This window comes from Podarcis filfolensis, assembly GCF_964270895.1.
Source record: "Podarcis filfolensis genome assembly, chromosome: 10".
Lineage (NCBI taxonomy): Eukaryota > Metazoa > Chordata > Lepidosauria > Squamata > Lacertidae > Podarcis > Podarcis filfolensis.
In genome coordinates this window covers 55,642,474-55,660,274 of record NC_139612.1, presented here as the reverse complement: position 1 = coordinate 55,660,274, position 17,801 = coordinate 55,642,474, and the positions used below count along the sequence as shown (strand labels likewise).

Genomic DNA, 17,801 nt, shown 5'->3' with positions numbered 1-17,801 from the left:
GAGATAATTTTGAAAGAAATTGTTGGACAAGGCACATTTTAGTACAAAGGCAGAGAAGTCAAAGAGGAAAGAGTTGTGGCTAGAAGAGGAGGGGCCAAAGAGGGTCCATCGATGACCTCTTGCCCAAAGGCTCGCAAAAAGCTGGAGCTGCTTTAGCTGTAGGAAGTTCCAGAACATTGTTTTACAGTATCAAATCATCTGTGGGCTTTGTGAATTAGCCTTGCTGCTGTGCTCATTAGTTACACATCTCTTGATGAAGTTGTGGAGACTGGACGTGAGGCAGATCTTGCTCAAGTACCTAAGAAGATGTTGTGTGTGTGTGTGTGTGTGTGTGTGTGTGTGTGAGAGAGAGAGAGAGAGAGAGAGAGAGAGAAAGTACAGCATTTATTTACATGTGTCTCCCCACTTGTACAGGGGTTCTGGCCACCCCATGCATCACTGGGATCTCCCTGTTCCACCCCATCCCCTTTCGGTGCTGAAAACAGCATGTGTGTCAATGGGAGCGCACGTGCTGATCACGCACAAGTGAGGAGTTGCCTATATTTATTTACATACAATTTATATATCACTTGATACATAAAACAACAAAAACACCCACAAACCGGTTTACAGAAAGAATGAAACAATAAAATTACCAGTAAAAAGAGCTATTAAAAACATTTAAATAATAATTAAAATCAGTGATCAGCTAAAAATGTCTTAAAACACATGTAAACCTTCTACATATCTGGGCAGGCACTGAAAAGAGTAGAGTTTGGCAGGGAGTACAGAGTACAGTTTTTGTGTTTATAATAATAGCAGAGCTTTCCTGAAAATCAAAAAACCGTAATCTGGGAAATCTGGTGGTTTTGGAAAGGGTTTTTACAATCCCATAGGCCTTTCCGGGAGTCACAGTGTTGAACAGCTTTGATATATGAAATGCCTCCGAATGCAAAATACAGTATAGTATGTTCCTTTTTCTTCACAGTGCCTCCAAAGCCATTACATCTGCAGAATTCACAGTCATCCATTGCCCACCAAACCCCCAGGCATAAAGCTTTACATTCTACGAAGCCAAGAATGGAGGAAGTTACACCTACCTCTTCTTGCGTATCTAAAGAAAAAACTAGTAAAGTGTCTGATCTCATCAGTCATTTTGAAGGAGGCAGGTAAACAAGTTTGTTTCATTTTTATTCAAAAGGGTACAGGTTAAAAGAAGCATAAGTGACAATGAATGAGGAACTGGTGTGTGCTCCACTTTTACAGCATAGATGGATGGTTGCGTTCAATCTAGTGAAATGCAAAATTGGGAAGCTGATATTTTTCTAAAGGCTATATATTATTCCTTAGTCTCTCCTTTATATTGGGCCAACTTGTTCATTCTGCACACCAAGTATCTTCTTGCTAGTCAAATAAATGGGTCTATATATTGGTTATGGATGTCAAAGGCTTGCATTCCGTTCCTTTAGATAGGGCAGTCTAACTCTCTTAACAGTCTTTCTTCACACTCTCCATCTGTCACTCACTCTGATTCCGTCCACCATGCCACCACACTTGGCTGCTGTCACTCATGCTTCTGCTCCATTAAACACTCACACTCAAACAGTTGTCCAGATTTGATTTCCCATGACAATGAGGATCGATTATTATATAAACAACACCCATATCAGTTATGGCACCCATAACCATATTTAAAATACCGGAACAGTTACCAATATTTGTGAAGAGGGATTTCACAACTTAGATGTGGGTTATGTTCTGAGGATTGCGCCTAAAGCCAAAATTATGTATAGTCAAAACACATTGGGTACAGTGGAAGGTGGAATTGCCAAAGTCTTTCCCCCTGGATGCCCACCCCCTTTATATATATTTTTTTGTCAAGCTCGTAAAGCTGAATGCGCACAAGTTAAATGTGTATCAGTTGTGTGTTTACTGTACACTGGTACCTTGGTTTAAGAACAACCCTGTTTACGAACGATTTGGTTTACGAACTCCGCAAAACCGGAAGTAGTGTCCCAGTTTGTGAACTTTACCTCGGTCTAAGAATGTAAGCCGAACGGTGGAAGGGCATCGGCAGCGGGAGGCCTCATTAGGGGAAGTGCGCCTTGGCTTAAGAACAGTTTTGGTTTAAGAACGGACTTCCGGAACGGATTAAGTTCGTAAACCGAGGTACCACTGCATATTATTATAGAAAGATTCAGAAACAGGATGCAGTACGATTTGTATCAGATTGTAAATCTTAATTTGTAAACTAGTGTAAAAAAAGTATTCAAAAAGTAACCATAACAGAATTGCTTTTATAATATACTGCTTCAATAACCCGGAATAGACTTTCAAATTTTACTGGGAATCCACTCCCAGGCACCAGTTCTTAGTTAGAATTCTTAAAACTAGTGTGAATATGAGTCATTCGGACCAGTATCCTCCCAACAGGACCAGTAGCCCTTTGGACCCTTAGCTTCTAAGCCATTTTATCCCTAGCCAGCTTGCTTAGGCAGCTGGCAGGGGATGAAAAGGTGACATGCCTTGCCTGCAGCATCCAAGCTTCCCAGGTGGTCTCTCACCCAGGTACTGGCTTGCTTGGAGCAGAATGGCTGCAGGTACTAGTGACTGTGCCTTATGCATGCCACACACAAAAAAGCTGGCTGTGAGAAGAAGATGGTGTACCTGTGGAACTGGGCTCTGTTCTGAAGTATGGAGTGTTGCTAGGTTATGCTAAAAAAAGAAGAGAGGCGGATTATGCACCTTGGTGGATAATCTTTGAGTGGATACACCAGGTGCTAAAAATGAACCAAGGAAGAAAGCAAAGCATAGAAGTGTTCAGAGAGCTGCCAAAGTACACAGCAAAAACATTTCGTTTTTTAAAAAAATCCAGCGGAAGTGGTATGTTGAAGGAGGAAAAATGAGAGGTAAGCGTGGGCTTTTATGCGAGGTGGTAGGATTTCAAGGAAGAGAGCTGCAGTGAGGGAGTGAGCCCAGGTGCAAGGAGATGGAACATGGCTGGTGTGGGAAGAGATAACACTCAAAATACTTTGGTGGAAAGGGGAAAGATGATCCTTTCACAATGATCACTTAAAATAGTTTACATGTTCGAAAAGGTGGGAAATAGAACATCAGTGGTCGTATACTCTCACTCTGAACAATCGCAATGGAATAAATAAAGTGGAGTTTGGAGGAATGGTGAAGACACATGCCAAAAGAAAATAACAAAGCTTGGGCAAACATTAGGGCAAAGGTTGGGGCATTGCTACATTGGCAGTTTGTGTAATGTAGGGCTAGGAAACTTCAGTGCTCCAGGTGCTGTTGAACTCCAACTCCCATCAGTCCCAGCTATCACGGCCAGCGATCAGAGTTGATGTGAGTTGTAGTTGAGCAACATCTGCTTCTCTAACCCTGAATTTGAAAAAGTAGACTTTATGATGTTTGTTTTGTAACTATCGCCTCCCTTCACCCCACCTCTCCAATTTCTGACCCTGATGAAAAAATACAGAATAACAATGTAAGGTAAACAAACACTTATATGGGGAGAGGCCAGTACACAGTGGAAGAGCACACACTTTGTATGCAGAAGGTTCAAGGTTCAGTCCTTGTCCTCTCCCATTAAAAGGGTTAGGTAACAGGTGCTAGGAAAGACATCAGCTTGAGACTTTGGAGAGTCGCTGCCTGACAGAGTAAACAATGCAAGGCTTTGTGTTCTTTTTCAATGTGTTCATAATAATCCATATAGAAAAATCCAAGAAAAGTAATTCAGTGCTTCAGCAAGATCTATTGATGTTTGTTTAATGTAGGTAGCAAGGAAACATTGAAGTGCACAGTGGGAAGAAGTGCAGTAAGGCTGCATTTCATGTTGAAGAATGTTGTGTTTTTAATAGTCATATTTGTATGTGATATAGCAAAGTAGAGGGTGGGATGATGCTTGGCTTCATTCCCAATATCATTTTCTCCAACCTGAGCTCTGATATGGAGAATCAGTTGGCTGGGAGAAGAGCAGTGGACGCAGGAAAAGTTCAGATTCTCTCACCTTTACCTTTATTAGTTCTAGAAATCCCGGCCACTTTGTGTTTGCTTTGGCTGCACCCAGTCTTAAAAAACGCATGTGATGTAAGCCTTAGTAAGCAGCAAACAGCACTGACTGTAGTATGTTGACTTTAATGGGGTTTAGCCACAAGTTTTACCAAGCAAGTCCTAAGTAAGCGTGAATAGGATTGTAGCCATTCTTGGCCTCTGAAACGATGCTCACCATTCTCTGTGCAAATTTTTGACTCAACTTTGTTTAACATTGCTCTACTGATACTGCTTTTTTTTGTTTTTTTGCAAAGGGGCTAGGAAGGGTGTTCTATTCACATAAATGGTTCATGTAATATGAATTAGTTTTCACTGTCTTTTATTCCCTTTAGCCCATCCATTCCTAGCGAGCTGAAGAAAGAATCCTCTGTTCTAAATGTTGCTAAATCTCAAGGAAAGCATGGGCCAGCACCAGCACCTCAGCCAAAATTCCTCACCCAACACCCACTACAGAAGCAGGGATATAGTACAGATCACTCTCAGGATGTACAGAATCGCACAGCCAATGGAGAAGTAGCACAGAACCAGTTGGACTGCAGGGACAGCACATTGCCGGTTCATAATGCGAGTAGGGCCATTCAAAATGCATCATTTGACAGCAGCTTGGTAAATGGAGAACGAGAGAACATTAGTACAGACGCATTGCAAACTACAGCAGCCTGCAAAGGGCAAACAATCAATAGCTGTTGCCAGACTCCAAGTGTGAACACGTTATTTCCATCGGGAAAAGAAAGTGTAGAAATGATTACCAATACAAAGAACAAGCAGATTGAGGAGCACAATAAGCAAGACTCGCATGTGGAGACAAAGGTAAGGCAAGCAGTTTATAAAGAAATGTAGGCTATAAAAACAAAATGTACCTTCTGCATTATTGAAATATATAGGCCTCTGAAGGCCATACAGACCATTTGTATTTGCATTCAAATCTGTATCCCTAATGCTTTTTAGACCACTCTACAGCTTGAACAGTATATCAAAGGAACGAAGAAATTCAACAATACACTTAACTAGACTGCCTTGAAACGACTGAAATTTTAAGTATCTTCCCCTTTTTAACATAGATACAATATACACACACCAACACAAAATCTATGTATCTTTTGTCAGTTCCTGTTGGAGACCACATTCCATTTATACAAGGCAAAAGCTGTGAAGGAATCAATATTGTAGATGTAGATCAGAGAGGCAATACCAGTGGTATCTCTTGGATATGGAAGCTGTTGAGGGAGATTGCCTGGAGGGCTTTCCTGCAAAGGAAGGTTCTGGCTCTGAACACAGACTTCCTGATTGTGTGGCCACTTCAGTCTACACAGTGTGGTCTCGGACACTGAAGGGCTTTTTCATTTAGCAGAATAGCTGGAACAGTTCTTTTCCTCTTTATCAGTGTCCTCATTAGTAAAACGAGCCAAATGCCAATGATTGCAGGAAGGACATCCCAGTTATGAAAAGGGTGTTGACAGTAATTTACAGGAAAAGGCAGAGACAACAGGGTGGTAGTACAAGAACATACAGGAAGTAAATTGGCACACACCTGGAGAAGGTAACGGAAGGAAGCCATTCAGTATGAGCCTCCTCACCTTCTGGATGATGAACTAATGTTATGATATGTGGCCTTTACATGTTGTAACACCCCAGTGGGAGCAGTTTTTCTGTGGGTTATTGCCATAGTTCAGCTGTAACATTTCGTTTAATAGACTGTGACCTTATGGACAGGGTCGTTCCTATGGGTCCTTTCGCTGGAATTCTCAGCGCACTGGGAAATGACACACCCATGGTCTCCCTCAGAGGGGCTACAGTGGGTAAAGGGCACCCAACAGACGTAAGCAGCAAGGAGTGTTTAGACATTCCGTAATACAAAAAGAGTAAAGCAGAAGAATGGCAGCTGCTGTGATATTCATTATTCCATGCTGTGATATCCTGCTGTGATTTGTAAGGTAAAGGTAAAGGGACCCCTGACCATTAGGTCCAGTCGTGACCGACTCTGGGGTTGCGGCGCTCATCTGGCTTTATTGGCCAGCTTCCGGGTCATGTGGCCAGCATGACTAAGCCGCTTCTGGCAAACCAGAGCAGCGCACGGAAACGCCGTTTACCTTCCCGCCGGAGCGGTACCTATTTATCTACTTGCACTTTGACGTGCTTTCGAACTGCTAGGTTGGCAGGAGCAGGGACTGAGCAACGGGAGCTCACCCCGTCGCGGGGATTCGAACCGCCAACCTTCTGATCAGCAAGTCCTAGGCTCTGTGGTTTAACCCACAGCGCCACCCGCATTCCACTGTGATTTGTACAGAGTATTTTTTAAAAAATCATAATAAGGTGGGCTTCTCCTTGGAGTTGAGCATTCCCTAATCCTGGTCAGCACTCTTGAGTTTCTGGCCAGTTGCAGATCAATCAAATCCAGATTTCAAAATGGACTAGAAACATAGGGAAGAGTGCTTTGGAAAGAACTAGAACCTCAGGATTTTTTTTGGTGGGGGGATGCAGCCCTGAAGTGTCTGGACTCTTCCTAGGCAGCATCTCTCACTGGCTGGCTTCACTCCCTTATTGTGTTTTTTCCTGCCTGAAATGTATCCCCGATGACCCCTCTTCCAGTGTTCTGCATATAGAATCCATGCTCCCTGTTTTTGTTTAGTGAAATGCCAGGACTAATTTTAGACTTAATGTTCTGCTTTCACTTGATTGTTCCCTTTTTAAAAGTTTCCTTACACAACAAGCCATTATTTTTAAGGCACTATTAGAATTAGGGAGAGTTTAGAGAATACTGTTTTTCCTATAGACCACCTCACAATTAAAGTATTACATAACTTGTGTAGAAAGAAAGAAAAAACAGAATTCATGGCTTTTAGATATCCTACCCTTCTACCATGGGTAGAACAGGCTTATGCTGCTAAGTGCAGTGTTATTTAAACCTATGTGCTCTGGAATCTCATAATCTTATGCAACTGGCTAGTTTCCTTGCACAGCAGAGTACATACATACATACGTACATAATTTTATTTGTATGCCATCTTTCCATAGTTAAAACCATGCTCAAGGCTGTTTACAACATGAAAAAATACATAATTACAAACATAACAAAAGAAGTCATATAAAACATAGAAAAAATCACAACCAAATTAAACAATTTCCACATGACTCATAATAAGATCTAAAATAAAGATACAAAAAGTTAATATCGGGAACAGAAGCAACACCCCCCCAAAACACACACACACACACACACACACACACACACACACACACACACTTAAGCAATTCCCCAACCCAAGAATCTGTTCAGCAGCCTCAGTTAGTCAGGGCCCAACCCTCCCAGGCCAGGTGGGGAAAGGCCTGCAGGGCAGGAAGCAGGCCTTCCTGGATTCACAGGCAAAGACCATGTGTGCCGAGCCCCTAAGGAAGGGCTGGACTCCAAGATGTTGTGCCACAACTACATTAGCCAAAGCTAGGCTGGCCAGTGGATTGTGGGAGCTGTAGTCTAGCAACACCTGTAAGGCCATTGATTAGCCACTCCTGTCTTAATGCTTGAAAGCAGGATACAGCAGCACACCCAACGTTGCATCTAATGTGCTTGAAAGAAAAAGTATTCATAGAAAGTGCAATAATTAGAAGAATTTTGAAGGCCCCTCATGCCTGGTTAATATCTAAGCCAATGCAGCTGTCTTTAGTTTACCAATGTGGAGGCAGAGGTTCTTGGTTTCTCGCACTTTGGTCCTCCCAATTTTCTACGACTTGAATTGGGTGAAGGGGGAGAGAACCCTTGTTTGATAAATGCAAAAGCTGCAACTGCAGCAAAAATTCAGTAATTATATTGCAATTTCTTCATTCTGAAAATGGTCTGCATTTCCAGGAGACAAATGAACAGAAATGTTACAATATTGCCAATGAGCTTTTGCACACAGAAAGAGCTTACGTCTGCCGACTTGCTCTCTTGGATCAGGTAAGAGTGGGATTTCTTTCTTTCTTTCTTTCTTTCTTTCTTTCTTTCTTTCTTTCTTTCTTTCTTTCATGCTGTTTCTAGCTAATATAAGAGGAAACTCTTATATTAGCATGGGAAACCTGCTTTGACCACTAAATCAACTTATTAAATCAACCAGTGGATGGCTTCAAAATAATGTTTGCATGTTTGCTTGCTTGTAGTTGTAGTTCCATCCTTTGTCTTTATGAATTTGCATGTATCTCCTACCGTCACACACATATTCTACACAATTTCTTTCTGTGTATCTTCTCTTGCCCGCAGACCATGGTAACTGGGACTGCAGCAGTGATGTAGGAACATAGGAGTCAGATCACGAGTCCATCTCGTTCAGTATTGCCCCCAGTGACTGGTAGTGGCTCTCTTAACATTTCAGATAGGTAACATTTCCAGACCTCCCTGGAGATGAACATGGGATCATTGCATGCAGAACGAATGCTCCTCTATTGAGCTTTGGCCCTTCTCCACCCCACTATCTTTTAGCAATCTCAGAAAGCACCACCAACACCTTTAGAAAATCCTGAACCTATTGCTATGTTTTAGATCTATTGCCATTAAGACATGCAAAATCAATTCTTTCCTTTGCTCAATAAAGGCTTGGTTCTTCGCCCACCCTGCAGTTTGGCCAGGAAAAGTATATGGCATTGGTCACTACTTGACATTTACAAATTACAAATGAAAAAAAAAATCCATTTAAATTATGACTTAATTGAAATGACTAGGAATTACTCATACCTCTGTTGGAATTATGGACTCTGTGGAGGTGGCACAGAAAAATATTCTGTTTGCCATGTAAATGTCATACAACCCACGAGCTCTGATTCTGCTCTTCTGATTCAGTGTACTGTACTGGGTCCCCCCCCCAATCTTGCAATAAAACACTTCTGTTCCCAATGCCTCCACATTTTTCATCATATATTGCCTGTCTGCTGAGAATGTTCCTCATCTTCACTCACTGCATGGTAAATTTACCTCCCTTTCATTGGATCATAGCTTCAGCTTTGTTCAAAGAGGCCCATTTTTCTTAAGTGTGTTGGCTTATCCTGAATTTCCCATTTGAATATGAAACAGAGGAAGCTCTACATAGCTACCTTTCTTGGAGAAGAAGCTTGACACCTCTTATTAGCTTTGAATTGTTTGCTGCTCAGGTTCTGTTGACTGCTAACATCTTACTACATCTGTTGGCTGCACTAATGCATGCGCAACTGCCTTCAGTTTTCTGAGAAACGACTTTGCTAACAAGTTAAGCAAATAATATGATTAAAAGGTATAGGAAGCAAACAGACCTTTAATTAAAATTCATGCTAGAATCCTACAGCCAAAGATTCAGCTGGCAGGTTCAAGTCGGCATAATGAGCCTTACCCCCTCAAGCCCTTTGCCCCTTGGCAGCAGAAAAGGAGAAACAAATGAGATGCAGCGGACTGCCTAGAATCTTAACTAGTAAAATGTTGACTTGCGGATCATTCTGTTTGCTTCATTTTGCTGCTGCTTCTTTTTTTGCAGGAAGTGTGATTAACGGCAAGGTAGTTCTGGTGGTATTATGAAAGAGGAAGGAGGTCGTTATAATAAATGGACGTTTTTAATTAGCTGCAAATTGGCTGAAAACTTTTGATTGCCTTGTGCCTGCTTTATTTGCCCAGGAATGCGTGTTTTGTGGCTGACTCTCTTTCCCCTTCTTATCCATTGCAGGAGTTTTATTGTAAATTGATGGATGAAGCTAACAGGGGCTCATTTCCTGCTGAAGTTGTTAATAAAATATTTTCCAATATTTCATCCATTAATCAGTTTCACAGTCAATTCTTGCTGCCAGAGCTTGAGAAAAGAATGCAAGAATGGTAAGCAGTGCAGATTATTGGGAGATAGTACTCTGTGAAAGACCATGTGAATGTTATCTGTGCCTGTAGGAGGTTCTATGATTCTATTATAAATTGGCAAGTTGTTTTTGTAGTATTGGGATCCATAATAGTCTTGAAATGTCAGAGAACACAGAATGATTCCCCATGAGATGTCCAGAAATTTATAAGGCAGGCATAGGCAAACTTGGCCCTCCAGATGTTTTGGGACTACAATTCCCATCATCCCTGACCACTGGTCCTGTTAGCTAGGGATGATGGGAGTTGTAGTCCCAAAACATCTGGAGGGCCAAGTTTGCCTATGCCAGGTGTAAGATATATTTAACCTCTTCCTTAAAACAGGTATTTTAAATACACAACCACACTTAACATTTATTCAAAAATACTGGGTGTCACAAGCCAGAGGAGCATCAAGAGAGATGAACAATGCATGTATGTAGAAAACTGGAAGCTATACATGATCTAAGTAATACAGTTCCAGCTTTTGCAGCCTGCCTTGGGAGGGAAAGAATATTTTCCTTTCTCATTGTTTGTCAACTCTGAAAGTGAAAGTTCCAGTGCTGGAATAAATTATTGGAGGAGGATTTTATATTAATAGGTGAGCTGCAGTGTTTATTTGGTAGGGTTATTAGAGGTGCTTCACTCATGTTTTTTCTTAGGGTTACTTGTCGAAGCTGTGAGTTAGAGACATAATTTGTTTGTTTAGTTTATGGAATTCTCTCTTTTTTTAAAAAAAGAATCACAAGGTAGTAATCAAGCAGAATACAGTGGTACCTCGGGTTACATATGCTTCAGGTTACATACATTTCAGGTTACAGACTCCTCTAACCCAGAAATAGTACCTCGGGTTAAGAACTTTGCTTCAGGATGAGAACAGAAATCATGCTCCGATGGCGCAGCAGCAGCAGGAGGCCCCATTAGCTAAAGTGGTGCTTCAGGTTAAGAACAGTTTCAGGTTAAGAATGGACCTCCGGAACGAATTAAGTATGTAACCCGACGCACCACTATATACCAAAAGATACATATTTGACAGAATTGAGGTGCCCATAGTACATATTGTCCGACCTCCCATGTTTATCTCTATAACTGCTTTCTTTTGCCTGTCCAGGGACACAAACCCCAGGATCAGTGACATCCTACAGAAGCTAGCTCCTTTCCTCAAAATGTATGGGGAGTATGTGAAGAATTTTGACAACGCAATGGAATTGGTGAAAACGTGGACTGAGCGATCACCTGTCTTCAAATGTATTATTCAAGAAATTCAGGTAGTGTGCGCGTGTTTGTATGTGTGACATGCTAAATTTATTGGCAGTCAAGATTGTGACTGCGGCACTTCTGTTTCATTGCTTGATAATAGTGTATTGGGTGAACAAAACGGGTGCTTTGAGGGCACATGGAGTTCTAGATGTGAGAGGCTTGCACTCTTACCCTTTTATTTATGTGAGTTATCCATGCATGTAATGGTGAACTTTCGTACCCGAGTGAGAGCAACCTGTCAGTGGATAATGAGCATGTGCTTACCTGTGTGATATTCCATGTGTGAATTGGAACCCACCCCAGGCTTGTTTAAGGAAATAGTATTATGCACCGTTTGGTTTACTCTGCTTGTCTCTTATACCTACATGGTGTACCAAATAAGTATTTATATTGGAATACTTATCATGTATTTGTCGTATACAACTTCATAGTTGTATATGAAGTTGAGAGGAGGGAGAAGGAGCGTACCTCTGGCTTCTGTCTGTGTGTGCTGATGGCGGTGTCCAAAATTCAGTACATATCTATTCAGCATTTTATCCTTTGAACTTTAGGAAACAAATGGGGAATGTCAGAAAGCTTTTTACATTTGTCTGGTAAACGACGTGACTTTCATTTTTCTGGATAAAAGAGGACATTTACAATGCCTTGCTGGTAAAACAATATGAAATAATGCCAACAAGTGTACCTTATGGACAGTTTTCAACCCATTCACTCTTATTTCTGTAACATTCATCTTAACACCAACATATAATCACAGTTTTTGATGAGTGGTCTTACTATCTGAAGAATGGCTTCACATTCCTGTAATCAAAGTGCAATTATCTGAAATTCTTCCAAGGGTCAGCTAATGTCTCAGCAATAGTTCTCTGTTGAAGAATATTTTGCAGTTGTTTGATTTGAATCTAGCCTCTCATCCTGCCCCATGGCAAAGACAGTCAGGTTTGAGGTAGTAAACTAGTCTGGGGCAGCACAATGGAAGTTTGTATACACACACACACACACACACACACACGGACGGACTTCAGAAAGCATAGTATTCTTTTTCTCGAAGAATGAGAAAATTATATCACACTTCCCTCAGCCCATCATACACATGGAGCTGGGACTAGTGTGAAAGAGAAGAAAACCTGGAATTTCTGTTACACAAGCAGGAGGCTTCAATTGCATATCACCCAATGTTTGAATTCTGTTATCAAAACTATATTTTAAAACTAGGTTTATATGACTATGTTTTCTTTTGATATTCCTTTGGGTTTAGAATAGATAACAAAGAGTGGGAAGTATAAAGTCTGTTTACAGATAGTATAAATGGTTTAAATTATTTAATGAAAGCAACACATTTAGCTGAGGATTTCATTTAATAACCAACTTTCTGAATTATTAAATAAAATCCCTGGATGACATGTGTTGCTTTCATTTGCCAATATCACTAAGAGAGTGTTACTGAAATAAAGTATCTTTAAGGGATGCAGAGTGCAAGAGATGCATTTCTGGACCCTCCGTTTCAATACATGTATGTTGTTTTTTTAGAAGCAGAAAGTGTGTGGAAATCTCACCTTGCAACATCACATGCTAGAACCAGTGCAGCGCATTCCAAGATACGAGATGCTTCTGAAGGACTATCTAAGAAAATTGCCTCAAGACTCTCTAGACTGGAAGGATGCTGAAAGTAAATACATTTGTGTGGGTTATATATTCAGCATCACACAGTAAATCTGTAAAAGGGGGGATGGACCATTAATATTTCAGAACTATCCCAAGAAAAGGAAACAAAGAACAGCACTTCACAAGAAGCAATTTGTTTAAATACTATATTATTTATTTACTAAATTTATTACTAAATTTATTATATCCCCTTTGTTCAGACTTTCTGGACAAATGAAAATATGCTGTGTTTTCAGAATTTCTTTTCTGAAAAGGAGTGCAGATTCTGAACACACAAACAACACAATTCAAAGCTGATTAGCAAGAGATTTGGAACAGACAAAAGGAATTAATCCTTGACACAGCACATAATTAATTTGTAGAATTTGGTGCCACAAGATGCGGTGGTGGCCTCTAGTTTAGAGGACTTAAAACGAGATTAGGAAAATTGATGGAGTGCAAATCTCTCACTGGCTACTAGTCTTCATGGCACCAGGTTCCGAGGCAGCATGCCACTCCATAGCCTTTACTGGCGAATGGCAACAGGAGAGGGTTGGCTTCCCAAAGGAATCTGGTTCTTTACTGTAGAACAGTGGTGGCCAAACTTGGCCCTCCAGCTGTTTTGGGACTACAGTTCCCATCATCCCTGACCACTGGTCCTGTTAGCTAGGGATGATGGGAGTTGTAGTCCAACAACAGCTGGAGGGCCAAGTTTGGCCACCACTGCTGTAGAAAATAGGATGTTGAAGTAGATCAAGGGTCCCTGATCTGTTTGGGCCTAGGGGCACATTTGGAAATGCAATAAATGCAAAATACACATTTCATAGTAGGAAAGCTAGAGGTGCTCAGGATCCCACCATCACTACGCAAGCAACGGGGGCGGGAATACATACACCTTAAGCAAAGCCTTTTACTGGGTTCTAGAGATTTCTTTAGTTGTGGGAAGATGAGCAAAGATGTCATTCTCATAAGGATTTTGTTTTGAGGTGGCTGGAGGGGCAGATAGCAATTTGAACTGATTGTTCATTTGTATTTTCTAGTCCTAAAGCACTGTTCCACCCAGAACTTATTTCATATGCTTCATTCCAACAAAAGATATATTACCAAACCTGTGTCTGTTTTATACCTAGGGACTAAGGCACCTATATCAACTTCACAAAGTCTGATTTTTTTTTACTTCTCTAAGTTTTGACTTTATCTACTTTAAGTTCACATAAGTCAAAGGAAACTTATTGGACTGAGGGCACAATCCTATACATGTCTACTCATAAGTAAGTCTCATTGAGTTCTGTGGGACTTGCTCCCACTAAGTATGTAAAGGATTACAGCCTGAATCTTGTAATTCATTATAATTTGTTGCCAATAAAAAAGTGAAACATGCAAATTAGCATTTGAAGCCGCTGTTTGTGTATCATAGTAATAGTAATTAACCTTGGGCGGGGGGTCATTTTTCTCTTATAGAATCCTTGGAAATAATATCTACAGCAGCAAGTCACTCTAATAGCGCCATCCGAAAAATGGTGAGTGATTTCTGTGAGATTTTTTCCTTTGCATAATCCACATCAGAAGATAAAGCAGGCAATTTGGCAGGTGTCTAAGTAGGAAAGATTGCAATTAAGCCTTTTATATTAGCTTTTTCCAAAGTCTCATGCAACCATTTTAAGGTAACTTAAATGGAAAGGTAGGGCTGTCACATGCTTGGAAAAAAAACCCTTATTCAATTATATGTATTAGATTCTGATTAAATCTGTATGAATAAATGCAGTTTTGGGGAAAGTACATTCCTCACCTTAAAGCAAGGAATGTGTATGTTTCACAGCAGGTATTATATCATAAGATGCAATTTACAATGGGGGATACTTCTAAGATGACAGTTGTCATATGTAGATTTTAAGGGCTTACCTTAGAATATTTTTAAAAGCATTGCCAATTAATTGGAGTCACTGTTTTTGTCATTAGTTTTTAAAAATGCATTGTTCTAATAAATTAATGGCTAAATATTGCAGCTCTGTTATCATGCGGTTCAAGTGTTTTACTGGATGAAGCTTGTTACATTTATCTCCCACCTTTCAGCCAAGGAGCTCAGAGCAGCATACATGGTCCTCCCCTTCCCGTTTTATCCTCACAATATCCCTGTGAGATAAGTTAGACCAGGGGTCAGCAAACTTTTTCAGCAGGGGGCCAGTCCACTGCCCCTCAGACCTTGTGGGGGGCCGGACTATATTTTGAAAAATAAAATAAAAAATGAACAAATTCCTATGCCCCACAAATTACCAAGAGATGAATTTTAAATAAAAGGATACATTTTGCTCATGTAAAAACACGCTGATTCCCGGACCGTCCACGGGCCGGATTTAGAAGGTGATTGGGCTGGATCCTGCCCCTGGGCCTTTGTTTGCCTAGCCATGAGTTAGACTGAGAAAAAATGATTGACTGAAGGTCACCTATTGAGCTTGTACGGCTGAGTTGGTGAATTTGAACCTAGGTTCCGCCCATCTTAGCTGGATGCTCCTATCACTACACGCTTGCTCCCAAGTTCCTTTCTTTTCCACTCATTGAATATAGTATCTTTTGAGGATGTTTATTGATGGGATTTTTCTCTTAGCAAGCATATATGTACAAATATTTTATTGGGAAAGTCATTTTGTTGCAAGAGATGTTCATAATTGCAAGCCGTTTCCTAATTTTTATTGTAGCAATGCCACCGATCATTTTCATAGAGGACAGTTCTTGCTAAAACAGTTGCATGTTTTTGTTCTTAACGATTTAACCTTTTTCATTAAAAAATTCACAAGTGGCGTGTACTAACGGTTGTCGCATTTTGTTTTGATGGAAAAGGAAAACTTAAAGAAGTTGTTGGAGGTTTATGAAATGTTAGGAGAAGAAGAAGACATTGTCAATCCTTCAAATGAACTCATAAAAGAAGGACAAATACTTAAACTTGCTGCTCGTAATACATCTGCCCAAGAAAGATACCTTTTCTTAGTGAGTATTTGTTTCTTACACCCCACTTAATTTTAGCCTGTGCATAACATTTCTAAATCTGATCTTTTGGTGGATCTTCTATTTTGTTGTTTTGGTGCAGACATAATACTGGCTCTCTGGAAAAAAAATATGCTTGCAGACTAGCATGCCTTCATCCTGTATAAATTCCCTCCTCTTATCCCTTTATTTGTCTTAACCATTGTTTAGTGTTGCATCTGAATTAATGTTAATGAGGTTCCCTCTTAACCACTTCTAGCAAACTTCAAAACTATAAGGAAGCATAACAATGGCTTGTGTTGGTTCAGTTGTAGCACTAAACCATTATTAAGTCTGAAAACACAAGGATTGAATTCTTTTTGGGAAAGGAGCCTCCCAACTTGCAGACTGGATTGATGGGAGTATTTCTGCTGCCTCCGTGAATTTGGCTGAGGAGGCACAATACATTTATTATTTTTTACCTTGCTGGTTAAGCTCAAGCACCTTCTGTTACTGCTAGCAACACATTTCCACCTATTAAATGGGCAGGGTTTTTCCTCTCCCTTGTAAACGGGGAGATGCATTTTTACATTTTTTTTCTGGTCCTCCTCCTCCTAATGGGCATATTTATTAATTCCGCTTCAAGTAGGTATGAAGGATATGCATGTTTAAAGCCTGCATGAGGAAAAAACTTCACATTTAAGCTTTAGATGACACAGATGTGGATTAAACCATCAAAGTGATCCTGGAGAATCCTTATGTATACTTAATCTGCCCTCAGCCTAATCCATAATGAGTCCTTCCTTGCAAGCCATTTTATAGTATACTCAACAGATAAAAAGAGAGAGCTTCAAGTCAGTGTAACTGAATCCCAGGCCCCTTACATACAGCAACCCACTAAAGTAATTTATCTATGAAATGTCCTGCTGGTTTGTTTGATCATTAATAACCGAATATGTTAATAGTTTTAATTCCAGCAAGCAAGCATAATTCTGAGGCCTGTTTTATATGTTAATCCATGCAACATGAAGAAAATCCGAAATGTGAGGCATAGCCCTCTCTTTCTCCCAGTGTCAATGTAGTTGTCAAAAAGTCATCCGTTTGGGGAAGTACAAGTCGGCACAGAATATTACCCTCTATTAAAATACATGCCAGCTACTTAATAAACTAGCTACTTAATAAACAGCTACTTAATAAACTTGCATTCATTGCAGCATTGGTTTTAAGAAGCATGTGGAACGGTAGGGTGCAAATAATTTGGCTTTTCTTTTGAATCCTTGGAAGTAGTTAGATTTCATTACCAGTGGTTTCAACAATACATATGAAGATTGCATTAATAATAATAATAATAATGATAATTTATTATTTATACCCCGCCCATCTGGCTGAGTTTCCCCAGCCACTCTGGGCGGCTTCCAATCGAGTGTTAAAAACAATACAGCATTAAATATTAAAAACTTCCCTAAAATTTATAACTGTAGATGGGCTAGGCTTCTAAAAAAAAATAAGTTGGCGATTCAATAAGCCTTTATGGAGAAGTGCTGCATACAACAATTTAACCCTAGAATGTTTTGCCACGCTGGAAACATATGTTATCGTGTTTGCTTTACTCCCCCCCCCCCCTTGCTACCCAGCTGCTTCCTGCCTTAACTGCTGCTACTACTGTGTTCTCTTGCTCTGGTGGGGCAATTGCTGCCATGTCGTGAAACGTGAATGTGGGCAAGTACATTGCTCATAAACACAGCTGACTGGATAAATTGCTGTGCGTAGCAGGGAGTTGTGGCATTTTGTAGAACAGAGACAGCCAGCAAGAGCAGCAATAATGGCAGCAGCAGCAGCAAATGCCATCTTGTTCTGCCTTTTGCTTTAGGAAGCCACCTACACTTACCCAGCTGTACAATAGCTCTTCCAAACACTTTTGCCCACTGCTGATTGATGTTGAGAGCTTAATAACAACTTAAAAACTCAGTCCCAAACAATGAAGATTTCAAATTAATTGATGGAACAGTGATCAACCAAGTGTGCATTTCGCTGGCCTTAATAGGTCAAAGTTACTGCGTGGCAGGCTTCT

At 40.4% G+C, this 17,801-nt stretch overlaps 1 protein-coding gene across 9 annotated transcripts in view; it reads left to right on the top strand.

The window, feature by feature from the left end:
* FGD4 (FYVE, RhoGEF and PH domain containing 4) overlaps nt 1-17,801 on the top strand; it is a 106,237-nt gene that overhangs the window by 71,323 nt on the left and 17,113 nt on the right. For 6 of the 9 annotated variants that reach the window (XM_083572315.1, XM_083572320.1, XM_083572319.1 and 3 more), the window contains 8 exons: nt 968-1,148; nt 4,377-4,854; nt 7,889-7,978; nt 9,705-9,850; nt 10,977-11,133; nt 12,656-12,794; nt 14,231-14,289; nt 15,608-15,754. In XM_083572315.1, the coding sequence (XP_083428441.1) occupies nt 968-1,148; nt 4,377-4,854; nt 7,889-7,978; nt 9,705-9,850; nt 10,977-11,133; nt 12,656-12,794; nt 14,231-14,289; nt 15,608-15,754 (1,397 nt within the window). The remainder of the gene's footprint in view (nt 1-967; nt 1,149-4,376; nt 4,855-7,888; nt 7,979-9,704; nt 9,851-10,976; nt 11,134-12,655; nt 12,795-14,230; nt 14,290-15,607; nt 15,755-17,801) is intronic. The other 3 variants (XM_083572322.1, XM_083572323.1, XM_083572321.1) reach the window with 1 other exon arrangement.